The sequence below is a fragment of the Cinclus cinclus genome, chromosome 5 (genome assembly GCF_963662255.1).
Source record: "Cinclus cinclus chromosome 5, bCinCin1.1, whole genome shotgun sequence".
Classification (NCBI taxonomy): Eukaryota; Metazoa; Chordata; class Aves; order Passeriformes; family Cinclidae; genus Cinclus; species Cinclus cinclus.
The window spans coordinates 59,804,255-59,825,863 of record NC_085050.1 but is presented as its reverse complement, the minus strand read 5'-3'; the positions used below and the strand labels follow the sequence as shown (position 1 = coordinate 59,825,863).

At 36.8% G+C, this 21,609-nt stretch overlaps 1 protein-coding gene across 1 annotated transcript in view; it reads right to left on the bottom strand.

The window, feature by feature from the left end:
• Positions 1-7,633: 7,633 nt before the first annotated feature.
• The window catches only part of HHIP (hedgehog interacting protein), a 67,954-nt gene continuing 53,978 nt past the window's right edge, over positions 7,634-21,609 (bottom strand). The window contains exons 10-13 of the mRNA XM_062493867.1: positions 21,203-21,333; positions 20,537-20,618; positions 10,198-10,346; positions 7,634-7,827 (exon numbers count right to left, since the gene is read on the bottom strand). Coding sequence (XP_062349851.1) covers positions 7,634-7,827; positions 10,198-10,346; positions 20,537-20,618; positions 21,203-21,333 — 556 coding nt within the window. The remainder of the gene's footprint in view (positions 7,828-10,197; positions 10,347-20,536; positions 20,619-21,202; positions 21,334-21,609) is intronic.

Sequence of the window (21,609 nt, the reverse complement as noted above, 5' to 3'; positions counted from 1 at the left end):
CCTGTTACTTAGGATGGGGAGCAAAGGAAAGAATTCCACTCTGCATCTGTGTTTTATGGCCCTCATTTAAACCACTGGAGATGGTACCTCTGAATTTAACATACATTGATTTGATGATGTGCTCCTCTGAAAATATGAAATAAATAACAAATAAATGACCCCAATGTTTCTCCTGCTGTTGCTGAACTAATTCTCCAAGGTACCTGTACTTCCAAAGCCTGTGCATGAAATCCCCCTAGCTCCAAGTCTGCTCACACACCGCTTGCCATGCAACAGGCATCTTTTCAATATGGATGTCTTAATTTTCTGTCCAGGAAACGCCATTCCAAACTTCCCATTCCAAAAATAATAGCAGTGTTCAGTCACATTTTATGAAAGCATCTTAGAATTTATATAAATAAAACTAGTGTACATTTCAAAGGATATATAAAATGCTGGAGTTTTTCTTTTACTGCAAAGATCAAAGAGCCGATTAAAATTAAAATTTCACGAACTTTAAATTATGCATTTAGTCATAAAAATACTAAAAAAATTAAAGCAGCAGGTGTACCTTATATAGTAAGATAAAGTTTAATATATTTTATTAGCTTAAGAGACACAACATAACTATCTAATCAGAACTTCAGGCATGCATTTACATAAATATATTAAATTAAGAAAAGCAATTATACACTTAAACATCCTTTTGTCTAAAAAAATCATTAAATCCACAGATTAACAATAAATCCAACTCTATGTATTTATCACTTCCAGATACAACTGTTCCATTTCTCAGATATTACACAAATACATTTGTTAGAATTTATATGCATTATACATATATTATATATTACATAATAGTGTGTATACATACATGGTGTTCAATAATATAATAATAATTTGTAGTTTTTATAGCACTTTTCTTTTGAACAGCTCAAAGCGCTTTACAAGGATTGATTTCACTAATTTTTGGATGGGAATTGGAGGCACAAAGATGCGATTATTTCAGGTTATATAGACTTTGTGACGGACAGCAACTGAATTTTCTTGTTGGGAACTTCAGTCCTGCTGTCTCCCGAAAAAGAAATGCACATATAGCATATGGAGTCTGTGTAGGTAGGCTTGCAAAGACTTGTCCAAACAAAGAAAGCACTTAATTATATTAATAATGTTAAGCACATGATTTCAGTGAGGCTCATATGCTTAAAATTACTTGTGTGCTTCCAGCTAGATCGGTGCCTGTATATGCTTAGTAGTATAATTCAGTTTACAGAAGATGTTTAAACCTAGCTTGAGTGATATTTTCTGAGCTATTTTCCCACATTTCAAATGCATACAGCACCAGACAGCTACTATGAAATAAATTTAGTTGAAATCTAGGGGAATGCACTACAGTAATGCTCTCAAGTGACAAAAGTTCATTATTTCGTTTTCTGCTTGGCTCCCATTACGATCTAATTGTTCTCAAAGGGGAATTGAAGTTTTAATTCTGCAGTATATTTTGTGGGGGACAGCTAATAGCATTTCTGGATAATTCACAGGATAGGGTTACTGCTTCTGGTAGTAATGGAGACCACTACAAGCTACATCTGGTGGCTCAATACCAGGTGGTTTCTGATCTCAGTATGTCTTGGTATGAATTAAGTTCTGCACACCCGTTTTGACTGCCTAGAACATTTTCTTTTACAGCTCCTCCTAGGAACGTTCAGAAAATGGGGTTGTTTGTTACTGCCTTGTGATGCAAAACACCCTTTTGTCCTCCTGTAAAATGTATCCTACATAAAAAAGAAAAACCTGTCTCCAAACCAGCCAACTCTCTCTGCCTTCTTTCCAAGAATACTGTGAGCACAGCCATTGTCTATATTCACATGCTTTAGCTGACGAGCCTTTCTGAAATTTCCTGGGAATTTAAGCAGTTTTTCACTTAAAATGTTTTTTACTTTTTTACTTCATCACAAAATGAAAATAAATAGGAAAATCTCAGAGACCATAGAAAGACCTTTACTACATGATACACTGGACCCTCTTGATAATGTGTAACAGATGGAAAGTCGGTTTTTATAAGTAGAAATAAAACTTTTCTCCAGTAATGCAGCTTGCTGTTTGTGCAAGAATATCTGACAATTATGTTTATGGAAGCCTGTCTGTGTGCAGTGGACAGTTGGCAAAGACACACATTATTTGCATATAAGTCAGAATATTAAATGTTTGTGAATGTCTGTAGCATAGAATGATCACTAGATGATACTTTTTCAGTACTGAGAGCTCAGGGAAGCAGGTGAGTCACTCGGCTTTCACATCAGCTGGCTGCTGGACATTTAAAACGTATCAAGAAGTCAGGCAGATTTTGTGTAAATTCTGGCAATACCTATAAGGAGACCCAGGAAGATTGGAATGCTCTGTAGGGCTTTCTGCAGGGCCGGGTCTGCACCCTTATTCCACAAAACATTGGTGTAATGCTGCAGATGCGGACACTGAGAGGTCATGTGTGCACTGATGTCTGAAGTTAAGATCTTCTGCCAGATAAGTGGATATCTTTTAAGGACTTAATCCTATAACTAATGAAGTCAATAGGAGATTATCAGTTGACATCAATGGGCTTGGAGTCAGGCCCTCAAAGATTAAAGTAATCCTGTACTAAGCTTTCAGGTGGCTTCTGCTGTTTCACACCTATATTCCAAAAAGTATGTGCCTTATTTCACTGAATTACTCTGTGCTGACAACAAACTTTACAGCAAAACAGTTCTTAATTTTTTTTCAATGTTTCTGACACATTTTGTCCTGAAACTACTTACAGAAATATTTATTTATCAGGTTTTTGTAGCCAGAACCCAGATTATGTGGTACCAGTTTTCTGCAAATTCGAATTGAAATAAATTTAAAGGGTTGGCTGCATTTTTAAAGAGAATGTTACTTTTTATTTTTGTAATATTGCAAAATGAAAGTATTTAGTTTTTATTTACCACTTGGCTTCCTTCTGTTTTTTTTTCAAGATGGACACCTTTTAAGTTGGACAGGAGCTCAAAATGGTGTAATTCCTAATTAAACTGGTACACAAATAATTGAAAAGATAGTAAATTAAAATGCACGAATTCTTTTAAAAATTACATGATTTAGGAGAAATTAGCAGAACAGGCTGTCCTTGGACTTTTTTTCCATGTAGAACTAATTTTATAAATACCTATTTCATGGATGCAATTAGAATTACATGTATGAATACTCATTTTCATCATAGTGCAACTTTATACATGTGGAATTACTTGTTCATACTTTTAGCATCTCTATTTTACGTAATTTTACAGGAAAATGTCCTTGTTTCTCAACCCAAAATAGAGAAAATGTGTACTGAAAAGTTACATTTCATCATGCCAGGGATATAATTCTGGTTTTCAGTTAAGGCATCTGATCACTGGATTGCAATGGGTAACTGTGATAAGCACAGGGACTGAAAGTGATTTCTGCCTTCCTCCAGCTTTAGTCTGTCTGTGCCTGAGCTGTGTGAAGCTGGTACTCCTGAACTGTAAATGCCCAGCTAAGACACTGTGCTAGAAGTCACTATAAAATAACAAAATTCTGTGGAATGTCCAAAAGATAAAAGCCTCAGCTGCTGGGAAGATTTTCCAAAAGATAAAAGCCTCAGCTGCTGGGAAGATTTTGATGCGCACATCTGTCAGGTACACATCTGTCGGGCACTTTCAAAAATAATAAGCACCTACAGCAGCCAGGGATTGTTGATGTTTGCTGTGGGTCTAGAAAAGAAGGAGCTGCAAAACCAAATGTGGACAAGTGAAAGAAGGAGGTACACAGAGGTGTCATGTCAGTGACACAGAATTTATATTCTTATTTATACCTAACTTACACTTTGTTTGCATGAAATAGAATAACGTGTGAGGATTTAAAGGTAAAAAGGGTTTGGATCTGTGTCCCTGTCTGTTAACAGAAGAAATCTATTCCCAGAGGGGGAGGCTTTGAGTTAGTATTTCTTACTGGGAACAGTAGAAAAATGAGTTTCCTGTTTTTCTGAAATGGAGTGAAATGATTTTGAACTGATTTTGCCTAACATCTTTTTGTTTCCCTACTTATCTTGGAGTAAAGATGTTTCTCCTTATATTCCAGTTATATGCCTTCTTTCTGATCAGTGGAATTTAAAAAGAGAAAGATGAGTTTTCTGTCCCAAAATAATAAAGCAGGGGTTTAACACTAGCAGGCATCAGGGAGAGTCACGTTTCTTGCAACAGGTATGTTTGTTCTCCTTTAGCAGCAGAAAGGTTGAAAGAATGCTGGAAATGTACAATGTGTTGGGAACAGAGAGGCAGTATCTCCAAATAAAGGAAGAAATGAATGGAATAAAAGATTAGGAGAGAGAGACACAGAGGCAGAGACAACTTGAACACATACATAAAATCCTTTCTGGAGGCCCTTATCTAATTGCCTCATTTATCTAGTTTCATTTATAAGCTCAGTTTTATTCTGGGACACTCTTGGAGGTTGTGTGAGAATGGCTGCAGAATGACCTAACTGGCAACAGGCTTTCTACAGACACTTTTGTTTTTTTTTTTTTTGTTTTGTTTTTTTTTTTTTTTTTTTGTATGCCAATTCTCAGGGCAATTACTGCAGTTGCCCTTTTTATATCAGCATCTTGGGTGGCTAGGCCTGGGGTTTGCTCACTCTTTTTAACAGTATAATTTCTTTTGATAAATAAGCAGCTAGGATTTTTTTGTGTCTTTTTTTTTTTTAATGAGAATACTTCTTTTCCACTGGGACTTCCTATGAACATGTGGGCTTAATGCTTTCATACAATATAAAAGATGATTTAAAAATGAATCAAAACAGTTTCACAAACTATCTCCCCTCTCCCTCTAACCTTCACTTAGATTACTTCTTAATTTTGACATTTTTATGGAATGACTCAGAGCAGATTTTTTTTTTAATAAAACAAACTGAAGAATTTTGCTTAAATTTTGCTTAATTTTGAAAGTGATTTTCTGGGTGCAGCACAGTCAACATGAGTTTTTGCTGTTGACTGGAATGAGTCCTTGATTTAAATCTTAGTTGTTACTGGAGTTTTATTTTCAGATTTCACTAGTAAACTAAATTGTTTTTATTATTAAGATCAGAACTCCAAGATCATTGTTTTCTGTTCTCTGCATGACTGTGGCATATATATATTATTGCGAATCTCCAATTTAGGTGCCATCTGTGGTACTATTAAAGGCAGAAAGCAGTAAGAAAAGAACTATCACATTTTCCCAGCTGGTTGTTGAAAATAATGTGTCACAGGGGAGTTAAAGTTGGGTTTATTTTTAAATATATTTCACTGAAGAAAGTGTTAAAGATGTTATCTCTGTCAGATATTTAAACGTTGCTAAAATACTTCAGTGACTTTCTTGCCTTGCTGGTTATGAAGAGTGCAATAAAACCGTGCTATGTGACAGATTTAGACAGCTGGCTCATTCATGAGAAGTTCACATTTTTGTCACCCACGTTGAGTAAGGAAAGATTAGATGCTAAGGTCAATTTACAAAAATGGTTGTCAGGACATTTTTTTAATTGTAAAACTTTTTGTGATGGAATTCAGGGAAAAGACTAAAGGCAGAAAGCAGCGGAGACAAAGAGCAGCTATTAACCTACAGATGCTACCACAAGGGTTCATTTTAAGATTGGTCACACTGCTTAGCCAATGAAGTGTTCGGGTGACTATAAGGGACCACCCTTTTCTGGGGTGAGAGGGCAATTTGGTCTTCATGCTCATTTAATCCCAAGATGTCTTTCAATGGACTGTCAGTTGAATCTACATTGTGCAAAATTATGCATGCACTTTTTAATGCAGACCATTGTTCTCTGAGCACTTAACCAAGATTTCTCAACCAATTTCCATTTGGCATGAGGTCACTCGACACCCAGGCAAACATATATGGAAGGCAAATGTAATTGTCTGTTCCTTGGAGCTGGAATGTGTGAGACACAGAAATGCAAGTGTCGGTTATGCTGTAATTTCAGATCTGATACTCACTAAATGAACACTGACAAATTTCTGTAAGGGAAAATTTGTTGCACGTTGCTACCCTGGAGAGATATTTTATTAGGGGAGAGTTGACATGGTGAAAGTCTTTTAGTTCTGTTTGGCTGAAGTGCTGTCAATCTCTGATGCACGAGCAGCTGCTTCTAAGGACCACAGGATGCGCACACTGGGGCTGCTCTGCTTTCTTTTCTTAAGTAAGATTTTGCAGAAGCTGCAATAGGTAGTTTGCAGGTAGTGCAAAGGAAACACAATAGCTTTTAAATAGTGAACAAAGAAACTGCCAGTAGAGCTGGAGATGAGGGCACCAGTTCTGCAGATACATCTAAGCAATTAATATTTAGAAAACCTCACTACAGCACGTACACCACATTTATTGATACATTTACAAAGACTCGGATTTCTGTTGGCTCTCCAAGGAACATTTAGCATTCATTTAGCATTTAGCAAGAGCTGCTGCAGGTTTTGCACAAGTGGCACCGTACACAGGGAGCACACGCTCGAGTGAGCTCTGGCCCCAGAGTGAGCCCTGCCCAGTGTGGCATCAGCAGAGTCTGCCTGTGCACTGTCCTGCTACAGTGAAAACCACTTTATGGACACTTTTAACACATGCTGTAATTTTATTATGGTTGGTGGCTGTTTGCTTTTTTTGCTCATCTGGTGTAAATGAACACAAGTCGACACAAGGGTACATTTCTAGATTAGATCCACAACACATTGATGTGTGTGTATGTGTTTGCTCTCTCTTTCCCAGTCTTTCCAATTAAGTTGGTGAAAAATGTAACTTTAGTATTTTACAGAACATGGTAAAGCTGTCTCATCTAGGTGATGTCTATATTATAAAAATAAAATAATATAAATATGTAACATGAACCCAGTGCCCATCGTTAAATAAAATATATGATAAAAAGCAGACCTTCTAGGATGACTGGTTTTGAAATATGCGAATATAATTTAATTATTAAACACTTGAAACAATCTTGATATTAAGCTGCGATAACCAGATTTTTGCATCTATGCTAGATAAAGAAATAACATTCTGTAATAGAGTTACATTGATGAAAGTGAAGGTTACAGTCTCTACAATGAATTGCCTAGATAGGAATGCATTAAGCAGTTCTGAAATATTGTCTCATGATGGAGTTCAGTTTAACTTAGAAACTGTTACAACTGGATTTTATTAAGTCCAGCAGTTTATACAGCGATGTTTGGAAACTGCTTTCTCACTGCTATCATCAGATAGGTACAGGAATGAGATTTCTGGGATCTCAAAGAATCCATTAAGACATCAGGAAAGTCCTTTGACGAAAATGTGTTTTACAGTGGAATTGCTTCGTAAACTATTTCTCATGAAGAAATAAATATTAAAAAAAGATTCCACTCTCTGCAAAATCGTATTTGTGATAGCGGCTGAGTGTGTATGTGTGCACATATTGGATATCAGGACGTCTGTGGAGACGTGCAGGAATATTTACACACATACAAGGGATTTTTCTGCACATTGGTGGATATTACACTTAAATTAATAAAGTAAATCAAATCACCGGTGTTTGCTGCAGGATAACAGTCTTTCAAAAATGACAGGATTCAAAACAAATGCCCGTTGAAAGTGGAGTTTCCAAATAGTCCCAGAAACTATACAATGTAGCTGGTTAGATCCAGCAAATAGGATGTCATGTCTAGGATCTGATCAAGAATACCTGCCCTCGTCACTCTTCGGATGTTTCTATCCACTTGTTCACACTGGGGGCCGAGATAGCCTTTTTTACACAAGCATTTATTGGGCCTTACACAGACACCTCCATGTCGACAGGCTGGGTCACATTTTGCTGTGGGTGAAAAAACAGCGATTTTCTAATTTGTAGAGAACATCACAAACCAAAAAAAAAAAAGATACAGTACACATTCATTTAGAGCTCTTCTAACCTTGCCACGATAAAGCATGTAAATTAAAAACAACAGAGAAAGGATGAAACATTAAGAGTGTTAAAAAAGCATATTTTTTTAAGTTTTAGAATATTAGGGGGAGGAAGTAATTTTGTGTATCTGTGAGGATGTCACCCAGGAAAGTCTGGTAAACTCAGATTTTTTTGAAATGTCCAATTCTCATATTCAGGTTTCATTTAAGAATCTCAGGCAAACACCTTTGTATTCTCAGCGTTCTGCACTACACATGTGCCTTAGCAAAGCAGACTACACCTGAGCAATGTACCAAATGCACTCCTTTGGCTCTTGAATCACTTAACGCTGGGACCAAAATTGAATTCCTACTGGAGAAAAAAGAGCCAGGGTATTTTTTCAACCATTTTTATCAGTTATATAAGTTTCAAAGTTTTCTCCTCTCTTTAGCAGATGCCTGATGATTTATCTATAGAGGTCTAAGCTAATCAGCTTGCTTCAGTTTTTCAAATATAGTTCCTATTTTAAATTGTAGCCACTGTTAGCAAAATTCATAATCAATAACTTTAGTTGTGGAAGTATTTTCTTCTGGGATAGTCACAGGAATGTGATATATAGTGTATTAAATATATCTTTCTTTTTCTGCAGGTGTTATGCTGCTTAGTGTTATCTATTGCAATGAATTTCATGTAGGTTTATGAATATTTGTAATACACTATAGAAATGTAGGGTTTTTTATTTTATCCAATAGTTTCTTAACTACATGAAAATTAAACTCATACCTTGTAAGGTAAATTTTCTTATTTAAACTATAATAGTAGCTTGAGGTTCAACTTAGAACATCCCTATTAATTGTTGTGTGGAATGCAGAGAAGGAAGATCCTTAGTCTACATATTTTCTGTGGCTTTCTTGCTCATTGTGTCCATCAAATCATCTATTATAAAGCTGTGATTTTTAAAATAAAATAGGTTATTCAAGACCCATTCATGTTCATGTTGGAGGCATTTTTTACTTTTCAGTTCCACTTGGACAAAGCTGTAGAATGGGCTTCATTCTCTAAATGCAGAAAGGCTCTGACAAGTGAGGACAATTGAAGCTGGGATATTTGGCCAGATTACCTCATCTATTTCTCTAACCTGGCTTCATTGCTGGGTTGTAGATGGTCAGCTCATGAATCTTTGCCAGTGAGATACTTTATTACTGATTAATTCACTTAATATCATTCCAAAGTCACTCCTGCTCATCACTAAAAACCTGGAGGTTGCTGCAATTTACAGTGGCCTATGAGGACTTCATAGCTGACCCTGCTTCACCAGGGCCCTAAGTGCCCTTCCATCCTGAATTATCCATGATCCATCGTGGTATCCTTGTTTTCCCTTAGTCCTTCCTATTTCTTTGAATTCTACTGCCACAATATTAACATCTCTTTGTGTGGGCATCTGGTCAAACTCACTGACCAAATAGGCCCAGTCAGAGGACTCGGCTGATGCTGAGGAATAAAATCTTTGTAATAACATCTCCTGGTACCCAGGCTGGCTCTGGAACATCTGCACTGGCCAAAATGACATAGCTCAGACAGAACCAGCCTCTGAGACAGTGATGGCACAGCTGTGGCACTCCAGGCTCATTCACTCATTGTCTTAGTTTGAGCACAATCACTTTTCCAAGTGACATTTAAAAGCTAAAGCAACAAGATAGGACTTGATTAAATCCCTGTAATAATGGATCACAATAACATTGATTATTAGCTATTTTGTGATATGTTGTATATAGAATTAATTCCCTTTAACCAACTAGAGCCCTTTCATTTGCTAGGATCAAAAGCAAGAATGTACCAAAAATAAAAAGATCTGCATTAAATTAGTGAAGTGCAAAAGATGTAATGGAGAACTGTAGTTCTGATTTACCATCTTTCCTGATAAGTCACCTCTCCTTGACACTGACAGTGATAATACTGCAAATGGAAGGTGAATGTCCAAACACAGGACTTGTATTGACTGCATCTCCTTTCATTTGAAGATCTTAGTGGAATAAAAAACGAATACTGTTGTCATGTTTATGCTATCAATTGCATTCTGCACTGGCTCACAATGAATTAGATGTTTTAGCAGTTGCACTCCTCTAAAGACTTATTGTTCTCCTGCAGCTCATGAAATCAGTATTTTTTAATGTTGTCTTAGAACTGAAGGCCAATATACTGGTCAACATATACTGAAAATTTCTCTGAGCAAATAATTAAAAGCCAATTATGACATGTCACAGCTTTTTTTCACTTGTTGCTATAAATCTGTATACTAACCAGTTCTGCAGAATTCTCCTTCCCAGCCTTGATTACAGCAGCATTTTCCTGTGGGAGTGCAGTGCCCATTTCGACAATGCCTTGAGCATTCAGATGTCAGTATCTGTGCAGCCTGAGCTGTTCTTTTGCATTCTTCAGGGACTAAAGGCCTGAATAAAACCACACAAAGCAAAGAGTTAAAAGTTGGGATCAAGAAGAAAAATTTTGATTTTTTTATTAAAGGTCTGATTCTCTGCTGTAGTATTATCAGTGGAAGAAATCACGAGATTTTTTTCCTCAGAAAAAGCAGTAAGCCCAGAGATGATATGTTACAGTATAGAAAAATACAGTGCAATTTGCTATTATTTCATGTAACTGCCTTCAGAGATCTTCCACAAGATTAAGCAATAGTCCTTGAGAATTCTTAAAGCATGAACCTGCCAAAACCAGCTTGCTAAAGGTTTATCTTCATAAAGCTGCCAGCTTATCGCACGCAGCATCTGATGGTTTTTTTTTTGCATTTCTAGCTGATCTAGATTTCCCCTAAGAAAGGGAGAAGAATAACTTGAACAAGCTTTATTTCACACATTATGACATGTAATAATTTTGCAGAAGTATTTCCTCTATCTATAAATTCAGTTTTAAACTTCCAGCTTTTTATTTTCATATTTCCGTGGAATAATATTTGTATTTTGCATTCTGGATGCTTATTTAAGCATCTGAACATCAGAAAAGACTTCTTCATTCTGAGAGTGACCAAACACTAGCACAGGTTGCCCAGAGAGTTGTGGAGTCTCCATCATTGTAGATCCTCAGAAGCTGTCTGGACATGGTCCTGAGAAATTGGCAGTAGGAGTCCCTGTTTGAGCAAGGGAGTTGGACCAGGTGCCCTCCAGAGGTGCCTTCCAAACTCAGCCATTCACCATCAGGTGATTCTGTGCAATGTATGCATGAAGGGAATTCTACTTCAGACCCTGGATGTTTTGGTTAGGATGATAGGATCATCCAAAGGCTACAGGATCCCAGTGGAGGTGCTATGTTTTGTCTCTGCTGTAGATTTGGTTGCACAGGTACAAGTTTGGAAAAGAACGCCAGGATCTCCCAAGTGATTTAATCAAGTAATTGAATAGGAGCATCATGGAAAATTAAGGTAATTAGTGACAAATACAAAATTACTCATTCCCAACGAAATCATCTTAACTACTACTTTACATACAAAGCTTGAAATGAGCAGGAAAAAGATTTTAATAGTTTAGTGGAGAGCTTAGAGAAACCTTGGCTAAGTGTCCAGCTAGAATCCAAACAAAATTCTATGAGATGAATAGAATAGAATAGAACATTATTCATTATACGAGGTCAGTATTAACACCCCAATTATATGCAGATAGCTGGAACAACAGTTTGTGCATTGATTACTCTGTCACATATTAAATTCCTAGACTGATACTCCTGTGCAGAGGAAAGGACAGTTTTTGGGGTCTGAGAAAGAACAGGCATGATGGAGGTGCAGAAAATGGTGACAGAAGAAAAAGAGGAGAAAAATTTGGCAATCCTGTTTATCTCCCATTTCAACATGAGTAAAAACATCAAGGGAAAAAACTTTTGCTAAAGAAAATAAAATAAAATAGCTGAACTTCTGGCTAGTAAATCATCAAAAAGATATCTGAAGCCCATGTCTTACTAGGATTTTACATAGGTATTTCTGTGCACAGTGGGGCCATTCAAAGTAATATTTGATAGGGCAAAAAATAAATTTTTAAAAGTAAGCATTTATACCTAAGTCCCTCACTAGCTGGCTGGGATTACATTTCCCCCTTCCATTTTGACATGCATCTTGTTAATGGCCCACTACAGGGCTTCTTGCATTTTTACTTGAAACAGTAATGCAGTACAGGCCCACTGGTTTGTTTCAGCATAGCACTTTCTCTGCTCAGTCTTAATTACTGCCATGATTATTTAAACATCCACACACAAGAACTGGTTCCCCAAAGATGTTAAGGACAGAAAGAATGTGTAGATGCTTCTTTAGCATAGCACCAAGTCCTGATTTCCAAAGCATTTCTGAGAATCAGATTGAAGGTCCTGTATTATTTAAAGGCTTTGAAACATGTTTTGACACCTTTGGTGCAGAATATTTGAAACCCTTTCAGTTTTACTGTTTACATATTTCCACAGCTGTCTTTTAAATAGAACGCACTATTTTTTGACCTGTAAGGAATTCCAGTTCTGTAATGAGCAATGAGTGCATTACATATGATCTGGTTAAGAAAGTTTCTATGCTTAAAAATTATAAGCAATTTTCACATGCAATGCTGATTTGGAAATGGTTCTAGAAAGTAATACAATTTTCAGTGGAGACTTGTTCAGATTTAAAGTAAAAAAATCTGTCTTCCAATTCCTACATCTGCAAAAAAAAATCTACATTTGAACTTGTTTCTGTATAGCCAACTACATAGGATGCAATATTCTTTATCTGTCACTATTTAAAGCTAATTTATTTCAAGTTACTTTAAATGGGAGGCTTCTCTTGCTCAAACACAAGTGCAGTACAGTGTTTAGCAGGAAGCATAACCTCAGGCTCCTGGAGCATCTCTTGGAAAAGAGCTCCAGTGGCATATCTTTAGCAAAGAATGACCTCGTAAGTCACAAAGGTATTTTATTTGGGAAGATAATGATTTATTTTATTAATAGATGTAAAGTATTTGTCTATGATAGTGCTATAAAATATGGTTCTTTTTGTATGCAATTAGGAAGGTAGAAGTCACACTTTTTTGTATCCAGCCGAGCATGGCTGGTCACTTTTATGATTTAAAGTTTTCTACTTCTCTCAGTACTTGTGAATATAACCTTGCCTTTTATTCTACCATCAATCAAGAACTTGCACTCATCAGCCTTGGATAATATTTATTAATGGTGGGGTGGAGTAGAAACAAAGATGGAAAAAATTCTGTTTGGCAGGGTGCCTTAGGAGAAGAGGAATACAAATGCAGCTGCAGCGGAATCCTCTCGTGTGAGAATCGCTGGTTTTCCTTAGTTGTGCTCTGGGAAAAGCCACACTTCTTTCTCAGGGACCAACATGTATTGAGAGAAAGCCTCTAGGGCTTGGAAGGGGTGGAAATGTTCAGACTCAGCACAAGTTGAAGTGAATCTCACAAAGATAACGTAAGTCCTGACACTGACTGTTGGGACTCTCCCGCACTTAGACAGGACCATGATTCTGTTTATATAACCAGTGCTTCGCTGTGTCTCCTGATGTGGAAAATGGAAGGGAATAGATGGAGCCACACTCTGGGCTGGAGAGAATTTTTTTCTTGTATCCCTCAATCTATAAAACTCTAAAGGGTACAGCTTGATTACTCTTACAGTAAGCACTATTTGGTCCACAGAAAGTCAGCCAAAAATGTAGCTGATAATGACTATTTATATGGTCTGTACAATTCTAGTTATCTTAAAGAGCTGTTCATATATACAGTAGAGTACAGTATATCTTGCTTGTTAAAACAGACTTTCATGAAACTGTATAACAACTCTAAATGTATGGAACATGGAGGAAAAGTTGTACTGGGGGCTGGGGCCTCGCTGGATCCCTTCGCTGACGTGTGCAGTGAGCCGGGAATTCTTGACTGTGCAATGTGTAAAATAATTTTTGCTGCCTTACCATAGCTAGTAGAAGAAAGCAGCCTCTACTGTTTAGAGGCATATAAAAGCCCAACATGCTTTAATAGATTAAAACTCATCCTGGCATAGCTCAGGGCTTCATACTTTCTTTAGTGCATCTCTTCACAGCTCCACTAAATAAATAGAGTGATTTAATTGCTGTATGTGCTATCTGTAACTCAGATGTGCATAAATCAATGCAAATGGAGGGCCAAACTCAGCAGTAAAACAATGGTACTGAACAGAAAACAATTCCTCCAGCAGACTTTTGACCTAGTATCAAAAATTTCTACTTCCTTACTGAAGTGAGGAAAAAAAAGGTAGATGAAATTCCTGGATGTTCAGATTCAAACAAGGGACACTGCTGTAGAAATCTCGATACAAAAATATATGGAATGTTATGATTCAATTACCTGCACATAAGTGTTAGTTATTACAGTGATACTTAAGTATATCACCAACATTTGTGCGTTAGTTGCTGAGGTTTTATCCTTTATAAGGGAAAATGTCAAGAAAAAATAATTTTGTTTCACTCCTTGTCATAACCTAAATTTACTATTTGTCATAGAATAAATATAGCATCTCTTCAGGTACAGCTTCTAAAATTAAAAAGTATACCTTTAGTCCTGGGAGAGATGCCAAAAGCTCGTTACTTGTCTCCAGATTTACTACATGGGAATAATGTGGAAAAAACTCATGGCTTTTAAGATTTAAACTCAGCAGCATATCAAATTTATTCTTATATGGTATACTTGTTCATGACCTCTAGTCTTAAGAAATTCTGTCATGTTTGAAAACTAGTCCCTAGTGAAGTCTGTATCAATGTTAATAGCTAAGAGGTCAATGCAACTGCTAAACAGTTTGTATTACTGTCAGGGTGGTCATGAAAACAACACCTGCTGCATGAGCACTTGGCAGCTGGGTCAACAGGCACTGTGGGAATTTATCAATTTAGGGGGCCACTTGCATAACACTTTGACTGATGAATTGGGAACGACTGGCTTACTGGGCTAAAGCTGCTCTATTATGTGTGACTTTCTTTAGGATGGCAGAGGCTTCCTGCAGGCTACAGAAAATAAGCAAAAGATAAACTGAGCTGTTTTTTTTCCTTATAAAGCGATAAAAAGTGAGAACTCCTTCATAGCCAGTGCTAGAAAGACATTAAGAAAAGGGGAAAAAATATGAAACCAAAACAAAAACTTTACAGTCAGTGAGCTGTGATGTGATTGAAAAAAATCCTTAGATTTTTCCATTGAGGTTACAAAAGAGTTTTTGTGAAGTACTTCTGTAAAGTGAAACTCTCTAGACTGGTATTTGCAAAAAGCTCTAATTTCTCTTTAGTGTCTCTTGTGGGAATAGTAACTGCATGTGGGTAGGTAAATGAGATAAGAATTTTGCATGCTTCGACTAAACTAAACATAATTAGACATTAATTCTGGCTTTCCATTCCCTCAAATGACTTAAGGGATAGTAACTTTCTGAACAGAAAGAAATCGTATGGCCCACCTCGGTTGGTGAGGGCATTCACCAACAAAATTGGTTCCTTCTACAGAGAGTTTCCAGTAGGAGCTTTGGAGTTTATCTATAACCCATCAGAACTGAGTATCTTGATGCAGGTTACTCTAAAACCGTGTTTTTCCATTTCCACAGGAATTAAAGTCTCAAGCAGAGCTTCACTTTAATAAATGCTTTTCTTCTGTCATACCACCAAACTCTCCTGTCTCATATTAAAAAAATCAAATCACTAATGGTTTTCTAAAGAGCCTGAACAGTGTCAAAATGAGGCATGACCTAGGTATTGTCCCTTCACGTCTGAAATCAGTCTGTTTGGAAATGCTCTCCGACAGCGGAAATCCCGGAAGGTGATGATGGAAAGGATGATAAGTGGAATTATATACTCTGGAGGGGCATGAAAGAGGAGTGAGATGGTTTGAATCAAGTTCAAGTTTCAATCCAACGGGAAGCAGCTATTCCGGCTGTTGATATGAAACACATTGAAATCCAGATCTAGAAGGTGTTACAAGGAGAGGAAGAGGAAATCTTCTTCTGTGTGCAGGAACACTTACTCAGGCTCTGCCCTCTTTCATAAAAATCACCTGCTGGTTTCAGTGAGCCATCCTGCTCAAAACAATCACTTGTCCCCTTTGGAATCACTGTATGGGATGGTGGCAAACTCTTTAAAAGCTTCACACTTAAAACTTCACAGGACAACTTCTAAAAGGAAAACCTTTGCGTTGTCTATCATTTTGAGACTCTTCTCTGGATATCTTTCCTTTTATCTGTAATTTCCTTAGAAATTGAAGTGATCATATTATAAGTACTCTAAAAGAAGACTCACAAAGGCTGTTCTTCCACTTCCCGAAGTTTATTTTCTTACTTCTTGGTCTAGTAATAATGTTTAAATTACAGACTGCATGGACCTATCAACAGATCTTACTTATTTAAATATTCATTTTCACAGTTGATTTTCTTCTCTCATCATGCTAGAAAAAGGATTACTTTTTCTTTTTTAATGGGCTTGTCTCCTATTTTCTCTGTTATCGACTAACCAGAATTTTTTGACCTCATTCCATTTTCTACCTCACTGTTTATTTAGTTTTAGTTTATTTAGTTAGTTTATTTATTTTTTTCTTTTCAATTCATCAATACTTTTGTGATTTATATTAGTATGTATTTTAAGAAACAGGAAACAACAGAAAAGTTATGAAACAGAAAGTAGAAAACTAGATAATAAAAATGTTTTGGTTTTTGGCCACAAAAACAATTTATAAAATGCTAATATTTGCACTGACATTCAGGATATCTGACTGACTCTACCTTGTAGCTGAGAAGAACATAAATCTTTCTCCCTATGTTTTCTTACTAGTTCCAATCCATGAAAAGTAGTGGTAATGGGTTTTTTTGATAATCATCAAACAATGGATTTATTTTTCAGAGACAGTTTTAACTTAAGAACTTCTCTTAACTGCTAGTTTAACTAATGTCCCCAATGTTGATTTTACATGCTTGTAATTTTAAATGTTTCCACATCTCCTCCATCCTCAAAGCTAAATATGCTATTGTCTCTCTAATTTTTCTATGGGATTTTTGGCAATATGTAGTATATCTGTATTTTGAAGCTCACATACTTAGGGCTTTTCTTTAATCACTTCATTGTCTATGAGCTCTCAGGCATTAATGCATAATTATAACAACCTTTTTACAAAGAGAAGGATTATTTCACTCCGTGCTTTCAGTGGGAGTCCATTTAGTTATTGATATGAAGTACTTGTAAGAATTGAACCAAAGTTTTAATGTGATACCTGGAATCCTGTATTTCAAACTGCTTTGATAATTGTTGGATTGAGAACTTCTGTGTTGATCATGTTCATCAATTTGTCATATGTCACCTCAGTTCTCAGTTCATATATTACCTCATTTCTGTTACATTTGAAGGAGAGTTTTAGGATGGGACTTTCCCATTGCTGTGCATTGATGACTAATGCAGAGGGTTCTGTGGATTACTCTCATCTTGTGATCTTAAAATATTTTAACCTTACAATGTTTTAGATTTTTTTTCTATATCCAAGTAGGCGATTTCTGTCTTAAGCTACATTTGAGACAAGAAAAATAGAAGTAATAGTTATGTTTGAGAACAACTTTGATTTTGCAGTAGTTTTCTACAGGACAAAAAGACACAGCCTCAAGCTGTGCCAGGGGTGGTTCAGGCTGGACATCAGGAAAATTTTTTTGCTAAAAGGGTTTTTAAGCATTGGAATAGACTGCCCAGGAAAATGATGGAGTCAATGGAGTCACCATCCCTGGAGGTGTTCAAGAAACACCTGGGCTTAGCAGTCAGGGCACTCAGTGCCCTGGTTTAGTTGACAGGGTGTTGATCTCTCAAAGTTTGGACTTGCTGATCTTGGAGGTCTTTTCCAACCTTAATGTTTTTATAACCTAAAAATATCAAAAGAAATCAAATCCTGCACCTTCATGTAATGTTTATTTTTTAAAATAAAAGAATAATTTTGTAAGCTTGCAGCAGCTTACAAATGACCACTAGCAGAAGAAGGTTGAGGTTGCATGGAATTATTAATTTCCAGCAAGAGGCTACTGCAAGGAATGATAATTTTATTCTACTTTGCCCCAGGTGTGGAAGATTCTCTTTGCAAATAAACAGGTCTGCCAGGGGCCACCTCTCACAGGGCTTTTTGAATAAGCAATGAATTTCTAAGACATGACAAATTCATAGTTTGATGATTTTATTTTTACCTGATACTCATAGTCCACCTGTAGCATCTTTACTTTGTGTTCTACAAATCTTAGTGTGGTAGAGTTTACGTGAATATTTGTTGTATTGGTATGGTGCACACCACAAGGAGAAGCATCAAAGTATTAAAATGGAAAACAATATTATCTTGTAAATAAAAATATTTTGTTTAACTTTACATGAACTTTTACCAAAGCCATAGAATTTTTAAGTTGTTTACAGGGGTGGTATGAACTAAGCATGGAATGGTAAATACATCTGCAATGCTCTAATGTGGAAATCACTCATTGTCCTTCCCTTAAAATCTGCAAAATCAGTGTGAGACTGAAAAACAACAAAACTCAAAACTTTGCCTGAATGAAAATTATCCTGTGTTTCTGAGAAGTGTCACCAAAAACTATATCCCTTTGCCACACTCTGTTTAATTTCAACTGTGTTCCCATTTAAAAAAAGTATTTTATGGTTTTCTGGTTACTTTCACCAGTAACAAAACACAGTCTTGACCCTTTTCCATGCATGAAAACAGCCAACCATGAGTGCAGCAATGGGAGGTCTGGCCTTTCAGGTATGTCAGCTGAAGACCACCCTACTGGAAGAGGTAACAAGAACAAAAAACTGAGGTCAAACAAGGCAGCCCCATGTAATTAGATACTAATAGTGGATTTAGGGTGTAAAATTCACTTAAAACCATACACCAACAGACTAAACAATCCCAGGAAGAATGGCAAGTTTTGTTCTAAAAAAAATGTTTTCAATACCAGAAAGCATAAATAAAACATACATAATAACCTTGACTGACAGACTGCACCAACCTGGAGTAACATCTGCTTCCAAATTTTTTGCTGTAGTTTTGGGATAGTACAATTATAAAACACTGAAACTCCACTGCCACTGAAACTCTACTGTAACTTACAGTACAGTGTGCATCCAGTGACATGAGTTTCTTGTTGTATTCCCTTGCAATCCCATTAACAATGTTTAGAATTTTAGTTTGACAAGAAAATAAATTCCTCCCTTAAGAGCAAAGCCAAAAATGGAAATCTGACTGTATCTGATAGTCATGGAGGAACTTGCTGAAGTAGATGCTGAACAAATAGGAAGCTGCTTTTGTAGGGTGTGATGGGGTCAAAGTAATTACACAACAAACTTCATTTCTGTTAGCTGTCTCATTTTGTGTTGATTTCTGAGACTTTTGCAGGATGAATGTGCTACTTTTACATGTCAGAACTTGGTCTGATAGAGCAGAAAGAGACATCATGAAGAACATGGTATTCCCCCAGCCAAAGTGAGTATCTATCTGCTAGTCATCAGCTCTTATTGCTGCTAGGGCCCCTGGGTCATGTTGGGAACTGGCTTTTTGCAGTCCTTCCAGATTCCTAAATATTTTCATATCTCCAGCTGCTCTGCAAAGATCTTGCCTTGAGGAACTTTCGTTTGATAATTTTCATTTATCCTAATTTTACAGCTGGTAAATGAGTCTAAATAATTAGAGCAATCCTATTAATTCCATGTCTTATAAATCATTTGAGTGGGATTTATAAGCCCTTTGGAAGCAGTTCTTTAAGAATGGTTAAAGAATTTCATGTATTTCTGGCACAGAGTCCAAGGACAGAGGATTCCCCTCCTTGGTGCTCCAAGCCTGCCCAGGGAGACACAGGCAATGAAAGGGGTATGGAAGGCTGCTGAATATTAGTAAGCAGTGACAACTCACACCTGCTGAGAACTGAGTCCTCTCAATATTATTGTCCATTGGTGGTATCTCCTGTACAACAGAAGAGATGTTTGGGAAAGACTGAATGAGTCCCTTAGGGCTTACTTATGGCCAAACTGACACTGGCTGGGGCTGCCAAGTTATTTTCTGTACTTGTTTTTTAGTACACAGAACACGTATTGTCACAGTGATGATCTTTGGAGCCAGCTCCTGTTGTGCACTGTCCCACCAGAGTAGCAGGTAAGGAAGCAGCAGCACTGGGGAAAATTCCATCATCTGCCTTCCACTATGCTGCATAATTTTTTGTGATACTTACAAATCATTTGTCTTCAGAACTACTGGGAGCATCTTTTACCAGTCCATTTCAGTTTTTACCATCTTTTACCATCCATGCCAGTTCCACATTAAGTAGGTCTACTTCTCTAAGAAAACATGCTAAGAATATACATCTTGGTGGAAAGTGGGCAGCTTTCAGCACAATGTCAAAGTGCAAAACTTCCCAGAAGTTAGTGCTGGTTTCCCCTCTGTTGTTCTGACATTCACTTGCTATGAGACAGTGAATCTATTCTGCTTGCTGCTGCTGCTGGAACATTTGCTTTTAGGAAGCCCCCTGCATTAAGAATTTTCCTTTTTATTGAATGTCAGTATTGCATAATTCAGCCACATGAAGAGAACTGCAGTTACCTTCTGGTTTTTAACCTATTGAAGGAAAGGCTGATCCCAAAGAGAAGTGCAATACTCACCTTTTTGGGTCAACAATCTTGTAGAGTTTTCCACTGTGAGGCTGTGTCATACTTTTACTGCTTGATAATATGTAAATCTCACCTGTTAGGGAAAACGGTGCAATAAATGACTTCTCCTTTTCTAAAATGTTAAACATGTGACTTTTGTGATCTGGTTGTATTTGCCAAATGAGATTAAAAAAGCTTCAGAAGAAACATTGAAATATACCACAGAATCATTTGTGATTTGAAAATTTATATAACCACCTTCCCCAAATGGATGCTAAAATGTGAAAAATATTCTATCATGAAAGTTATTTTTTTATATAATACAGAATTGATAAAAGAAATTAAATTGGTGAGGAAGGGAGAAGAGGGGTCAGTCTACTCATGCAATCTGCTCTTAGCCCCTTAACGCTGGAAATTAAATCAAGTATTTATACATTGTGTCATAGTGAGTGCCATGGTTCACAGCACTTGAGACACAGTAAGGATTTTTGCCCCTTCCAGCAACACACTCTCTTCTCAGTTTTTCCTACAGGGCTGCTGAGGTGTAGCTTAGAGCAGTGTGGACAGCTTAGGCAAAGGACAGATAGCCTTCTTTTTAAACATTTACTATAATTATGAATACTTCAGCAGGAATTACTGATAAGACTTATCATTTAAGAACAATTCTTTTATATTTACCTAATTCATCTTCTCCAAATCCCAAGACAGGGCCTGAAAAGAAACCTCTACATGAGCCAGTGTTGCCAAGACAGAGGGGTTTCTCTTGCCACTGTTTGGTTGCAGGACTCTGTTGCAGTGTTAAAAAATTTCTACATTCAAAAACACATAAAAAAAGAAAAAAGTCACATTACAGTTTCAACAGAGTTTTCATTGTCCAGATAAATAAGTTGATGCAAGTAGCTCTATAGATACATCTGTGCAGTTCCTTGTCTTAACAGTTTCCTGTACCTTTTTTCCAAGGATGTTCTTTATGTCACCATTCATTAGAATGCTGGGTGCTATTTTATTCACAGATCTAGAATCTAATCTGCATTACCACACTGCTAAACTGGCAAAGTGGCACAGTATACAAAACTGTTGGTGAG